At 26.9% G+C, this 7,540-nt stretch overlaps 1 protein-coding gene across 2 annotated transcripts in view; it reads right to left on the bottom strand.

Moving 5' to 3' along the window:
* Window positions 1–4,070: 4,070 nt before the first annotated feature.
* bab2 (bric a brac 2) overlaps window positions 4,071–7,540 on the bottom strand; it is a 174,855-nt gene continuing 171,385 nt past the window's right edge. For both annotated transcript variants that reach the window (XM_075303876.1, XM_075303877.1), the window contains exon 5: window positions 4,071–6,011. In XM_075303876.1, coding sequence (XP_075159991.1) covers window positions 5,079–6,011 — 933 coding nt within the window. In that variant the 3' untranslated portion in view covers window positions 4,071–5,078. The remainder of the gene's footprint in view (window positions 6,012–7,540) is intronic.

Genomic DNA, 7,540 nt, shown 5'->3' with positions numbered 1-7,540 from the left:
GTTGTGTTCTCGCCAAACATAAAATGGTTTCCGAAAACAGATACATAATTTTCGAGAAAATAACATGGTTGCGACAAAAATGTTACATGGTCACCATCCAAAAATAACATTTTGCTCTCGAAACATGGTTGAGGTGATCATATTCCTTCTCTGGGTGTATGATTGCTTCAACAGGGTTATATTGTGCCTATACACTCAAAAAAAAAAGTGAACTCTCTATTTCACTAAAGCCAATTTAACTTTGGTTTAGTTCATGGAATTATTATATGTATATATGGAGAAGGTTTCGTTTACTCTAATAATTTTTTGCGTACGTTAGTTAAATGAACTAAAAAAGGGGAAAAAATTATACACAAATGAAGTAAAACATTTTACTAAATTCGTACCTCTCACCAAATAGTTCATTATTTCTTTAAATTTGTAAATTTTACTACAAAGTTCACCAATGTGGTATCACAATGGACTGAATAGTTTAAGTGAGCCTGATACATCGGGCTGCCACCTAACCTAACCTAACTTACTACAAATTCGTCCATCATGAACTTCGTATGTATCTTGCAATTTTGAACTCCAATTTTTTTTTTTTTTTGAAACTACAAAATTTTCTTTAACAAGTGGAAAAAAATAATTATGTCTAATAAATTTTCTTGAATTTTTCGAAAAATATTTACTTATTTTTGTGTTGTCGGCGTGATATCAGCGTTTTTAATACTGGTTAGTTAAAATTTTGTAAAAATATTAAAAATTTGGTTGTGGGTGGTATGTTTTACTTGTTAACCCTGGAATGACATTCTTGTTTTTTTTTTACACTAACGTCATCTTTTATCTTTTTGACTACGGCCTATTTGAAGACGCTATAATTTGCATAATGAGCAAAAATTTGGACCAAAATTGATTGGCTCTACCAAAATCTGAACTGACTGACAGACTTTGAACGAAAAAACGATTTTTTTCCACATTTCAAGACAATAGTCCCGTAGCGCAAAAACAACAGATAGGCAGACAGAGAGATGAATATCGTTATATCGCCTTAGAATCACTTCCTGATCACGAATATTTACATACCTTATTAGTGTGCAATCACGGTTGCCGCGAGAGCCAAAAATAATCTACCAAATTTGTATTTTTATAGAAAATTTTGTCAAAATTTTATTTCTATAGAAAATTTTTGTTAAAATTTTATTTCTATAGAAAATTTTATCCAAATTGTATACCTTATTAAATATATATTTTTAAACACAAAAATTATAAACTTTTATTAAACTAAAATTTCAATCACTGTTGCCGCTCGAGCCAAAATAATCTACAAAAATTTTATTTCTATAGAAAATTTTGTCAAAATTTAATTTCTATAGAAATTTTGTCAAAATTTTATTTCTATAGAATTTTTTATCAAAATTTTGTTTCTATAGAAAATTTTGTAAAAAATTTTATACATTATTAATAGATATTCTTAACCACAAGAGTTATAAACTTTCGTAGAACTAAATTTGTTTTTTTTTGTATATCCTCCACCATAGGATTGGGGTATATTAACTTTGTCATTGCTCTAAGACCCCATAAAGTATATATATTCTGGGTCGTGGTGAAATTCTGAGTCGATCTGAGCATGTCCGTCCGTCCGTCTGTTGAAATCATGCTAACTTCCGAACGAAACAAGCTATCGACTTGAAACTTTGCACAAGTAGTTGTTATTGATGTAGGTCGTATGGTATTACAAATGGGCCATATCGGTCCACTTTTACGTATAGCCCCCATATAAACGGACCCCCAAATTTGGCTTGCGATTGCTCTAAGAAAAGCAAATTTCATCCGATCCGGCTGAAATTTGGTACATGGTGTTAGTATATGGTCTCTAACAACAATGCAAAAATTGGTCCATATCGGTCCACTTTTACGTATAGCCCCCATATAAACGGACCCCCAAATTTGGCTTGCGATTGCTCTAAGAAAAGCAAATTTCATCCGATTCGGCTGAAATTTGGTACATGGTGTTAGTATGTGGTCTCCAACAACTATGCAAAAATTGGTTCATATCGGTCCACTTTTACGTATAGCCCCCATATAAACGGACCCCCAAATTTGGTTTGCGAAGCCTCTAAGAGAAGAAAATTTCATCCGATCCGGCTGAAATTTGGTACATGGTGTTAGTATATGGTCTCTAACAACCATGCAAAAATTGGTCCATATCGGTCCATAATTACATATAGCCACCATATATATAGTTATATATAGCCGATCCCCAATCACACAAAAATTGGTCCATATCGGTTCATAATCATGGTTGCCACTCGAGCCAAAAATAATCTACCAATTTTTTTTTTTTTTATAGAAAACATTGTCAAAATGTTATTTCTATAGAAAAATTTGTCAAAATTTTATTTCTATAGAAAATTTTGTCAAAATTTTATTTCTATAGAAAATTTTGTCAAAATTTTATTTCTATAGAAAATTTTGTCAAAATTTTATTTCTATAGAAAATTTTGTCAAAATTTTGTGTCTATAGAAAAGTTTGTCAAAATGTTATTTCTGTAGAAAATTTTGTCAACATTTTATTTCTATAGAAAATTTTGTCAACATTTTATTTCTATTGAAAATTTTGTCAAAATTTTATTTCTATTGAAAATTTTGTCAAAATTTTATTTCTATAGAAACTTTAAACTTAATTGTATACGTATTTAATCGGCCTTTTTAGTTTAATATATACCACGTATGGACTATGTGGTATATATTACGGTGTTAGGAAGTTTTAAGATACCTTGCCATCGGCAAGTGTTACCGCAACCCAAGTAATTCGATTGTGGATGACAGTCTTCAGTAGAAGTTTCTACGCAATCCATGGTGGAGGGTACATAAACTTCGGCCTGGCCGAACTTACGGCCGTATATACTTGTTTTTTTTTTTGAAAAATGTTATGGAAAATTTTGTAAAACTTTTATATCCACTAATTAAAAATTAAATATTTTTTTTTAAATTAAAAATTAAATAAAATAAATAAAATTAATTTTTAATTAATAATTACATAAAATAAATTTTTAATTAAAAATAAAATAACTTTTTGACTAAATTTCCATCGCCTTTTTTTAACTCACTTAATCGTCCGAGTTTTATTAAAAAGTTAATTGTATCAATTAATTTATCAATTTAAAAAATGTTCAACTTCAATCAACTGTTTAATTGGAAATATTTTTTCTGTGTCGTATCATTTAAATTAATAAATTAATTGATACAATTAACTTTTTAATAATACTCGGACGATTAAGTGAGTTAAAAAAAGGCGATGGAAATTTAGTCAAAAAATTATTTTATTTTATTTTTAATTAAAAAATTTATTTTATGTAATTATTTATTAAAAATTAATTTTATTTATTTTATTTAAACTTTTAATTTAAAAAAACATATTTAATTTTTAATTAGCGGAAATAAAAGTTTTACAAAATTTTCCATAAAAATAAAATTTTGACAAAATTTTCCATAGAAATAAAATTTCGGCAAAATTTTTAATAGAAATAAAATTGTGACAAAATTTTCTATAGAAATATTTTTTTTAAGTTTTTAATTTAAAAATAAATATTTTATTTAATTTAATTGAAAATTTATTTTATTTTTCTTTTTTTATTTAGTTTTTAATTAAAAAAAATCTTTTATTTAGTTTTTAATTAAAAATTTATTTCAAACAAACAAACTTTGAATCAAACTAAAAACACAACGTCCCTTTAGAAAGTAATAGTAATAGTTATGTTTTTATTTAAAACAAAAAAATATGGAGTTTTACAATTACCATTGATTAATTGAATCAATTAAAAAATGAATTGAGATTTGCTCATGAAATCAATTTTTTTAATCAATTTTTTTTTATTTTACAATTAACATTGATTAATTGAATCAATTAAAAAATGAATTGAAATTTGCTCATGAAATCAATTTTTTTAATCAAGTTTTTTTATTATAACCACTTAAAACTGTGATTTTTTGTGATTGTATCGTTTTTGTGATTAATTGAATCAATAAATTTCGTGTTTGAATCCAGAAAAAAAAATAGTGTTTGGTATAAAAAATGTATCCCAAAATTAATATTGTTTTTTGTTTTTATTATACGTATTATTTTTTTATTTTAATATTCAATTAATTTTTTATTGTATTATCACTTACATGACCTAGATTTTTAGTTAGTATTTTTCATATTTTTCATATTTATTTGTAATACGATTTGTCATTTTCATTTCCCCCCGGGTTGTACCAGTACCAACTCATTAATTATACCCGGAATTAAAATGCCATGCGAAATCTAAACTGAATGTTAATTAATACATGAAATTAATTCAAAATAATTATAATATATATAGATACGTATATAAATAAGTAATAATAAAAGGTAATAAGATCAAAATAAATCATATGTTAAGAAAAAAAAACAAATACGCTATTTATGACGGTAATTAATAGAAAAATAATTAAAATCAATAAAACTTGTATGGAAAATGAATCACACCCATGAAGTATACATATATACACACAAACAAGAATTTTAAAAAAATATATATATATATATATATATGGGAATAGAGGGCAAGATTTTTAGAGGGGTTGATGTGAGGGGGAGGCTCCCAAAAGTAGTACATATAGTTTTTGTGTAAATGTGTAATGTAATAACTAAAATCTTAATAGCTAATAACGTTGGGTTTAGATCTATGCCTATAAAAAGCAATGTATATTAGGGTGGGTTCATCATATTCTTTAAACTAAGGGGACGTATATTTAGCAGCATAATTTTTTTATAATACTTGGGTCTTACATATTTTTACCATTTTTTTTTTAATATAAAAATTATATTTTTTTTTATTTTAATAAAAATTATGACCCACCCTAATGTCTAAATGTAGTATAATATGTTTACATCTATTTATAAGTAGCAGTCATAAAGGTTTTGTGTGTGTGTGTTTTTTTTTTTTTGTAATTTTAAATAACAAAAAAAAACGAAATTTTCTTCTTCATCTCGCCATTGAACTTCTTCCTATACAAAATTCCAGGATTGGGATTTTTGTTTCAAAAATCCTCTCCATAAATCTATCCTTAGTTTAATCTTCATGCTGAACCTCTGTGGGCTGTTGTTCCAATTTAATTTTCATTAAATTATATTCACGTTGGGCAGGAAATGGGGCACTGGCAGCTGCTGCTTCAGCATTTGCTATTAATTCACTCATATCGGGACCCGGAAAGAAATCCTCAAACCTGGGACTTTTATTGGCCGCCGTCTTTTGTAATAGACCATTGGCGATAGCCTCAAAATCTATGCCTGGTGGTAAATTATCCAAAAACCGTTTACTATAGGCATAATTGCTAAGGGGGTCTTTGCTCTTCATATGGGAATGGGGATAGGGTGAAGCTGTGCCACTGGGTTTTTGCATATCGGCCGAACCCCGTGATTGATTGACAAATTGACGTGACTGCATTGTTTGGTCTCTTTCGCGATCACGTTCCCGCTCCCTTTCCCTCTCTCTGTGTTCACGTTCCCTTTCACGATTACGTTCTCGTTCTCTTTCACGTTCCATATCACGATTATAGGCTGCCGCATTTGAATGTAGGTGATTGTTACGCACATTGGCATTTGCTGCCGCTCCACCACTACCCGTGGGTATGACATTCAACCCTGGAAGACCCATTAAACCTAAAGCACTTAAATCGGGTAAATTCTCAGAGCCTCGACGCTCATTTGGTCCCGCTGGTGCTAGAGAGGCGGAAGAGACATGTTGTTTATTGCTTAGGGTATCTTCGATTTCGGACCGTTGAACATAGGCTGGAGCTTTGTAGATATTTAGCGATTGATTAAGAGGCGATTGTTGCTGTTGCGACATAATTTGGCGGCGTAAATTTTCCGTCATCGATGAGAGGGGACTTGGTGATTCCTGATGGCCCAAAGATGACGATTGAGCCGCCAATTTGGCTGCACTATGATAACCATTGACCGAGGAAGTAGCTCCGGATCCAGGGGAATTGCCATACATGGAGGCCTAGAAGACAAAAGGAGACAGAAGAAAAAAAATGTTGGAAATAATGAGGAACAATAGAGAGCATGTAGGGAGATTTAGAATAAAAATTATGATAAATTCAAATTATATTCAATTTGATTTCAAATCTAATTCATAATTTATAATCATATAACATTAAATTCATATTAACATTTGAATTATATTCAAACTAAATTCAAATAGAAGGTAGCTAGCAATTGAACCGAATTCAAATGAAAATACACATAATGAATTGTAGAATATATAGGGACATTAATTACACAAATTGAAATGAAATTAAATTAGTAATCAAATAAAATTCCAACAAAATTCTAATAAAATTCAAACTAAATTCAAATTATATTTAAACAGAATTCAAATTAAATCAACTAACATTACAAACGAATTGAAATGAAAATTTCAATAGTATATATGATACACAGAAAAAATATATAAACATATAAATAAATGTTTGCAATTGAAAATTATATTCAATTTGATATCAAATCGAGTTCAAATTAAAAATCATATTAGATTCAATTTATTTAAACTTTTTCAAACTAATTTAAAATTGAATACAACTACCATTGAAAGAAACCAAATTCAAATAATGAAGAATTGTAGAATATATAGGGACATTAAGTAAACAAATTAAATTAAATTAAATTAGTATTCAAATAAAATTCAAACTAAATTCAAATTATATTCGAACAGAATTCAAATTAAATCAACTAGGTCAACTAACTTTTGAAACGAATTGAAATGAAAATTTAAATCATATATATGATACACAGAAAAAATATATAAACATATAAATACATGTTTCCAGTTGAAAATTAAATTCAAATTATATTCAATTTGATATCAAATCGAATTCAAATTAAAAACTATATTAGATTAAATTTATTTAAACTTTTTCAAACTAATTTAAAATTGAATACAACTACCATTGAAAGAAACCAAATTCAAATAATGAAGAATTGTAGAATATATAGGAACATTAAGTAAACAAATTATATTAAATTAGTATTCAAATAAAATTCAAACTAAATTCAAATTATATTCGAACAGAATTCAAATTAAATCAACTAGGTCAACTAACTTTTGAAACGAATTGAAATGAAAATTTAAATCGTATATATGATACACAGATAATTATATTCAAATTATATTCAATTTGAAATCAAATCGAATTCAAATTAAAAATCATATTAGATTCAATTTATTTAATTTTTTTCAAACTAATTTAAAATTGAATACAACTACCATTGAAAAAAAACCAAATTCAAATAATGAAGAATTCAAATTAAATTCAAATCATATTCAAACAAAATTCAAATTTCAAACAAACTAGATTCAAATTGAATTCAAATTAAATTCAAATTAAATTCAAATTAAATTCAAATTAAATTCAAATTGAATTCAAATTAAATTCAAAATAAATTAAAATTAAATTCAAATTAAATTCAAATTGTATACAAATTAAATTCAAATTGAATTCAAATTAAATTCAATTTGAATTCCACTAATTT

The sequence above is a fragment of the Haematobia irritans genome, chromosome 4, assembly GCF_050003625.1.
Source record: "Haematobia irritans isolate KBUSLIRL chromosome 4, ASM5000362v1, whole genome shotgun sequence".
In the NCBI taxonomy this organism is placed as follows: Eukaryota; Metazoa; Arthropoda; class Insecta; order Diptera; family Muscidae; genus Haematobia; species Haematobia irritans.
Note: the sequence above shows the minus strand (reverse complement) of the source record. Positions and strands in the feature narration are given on the sequence as shown.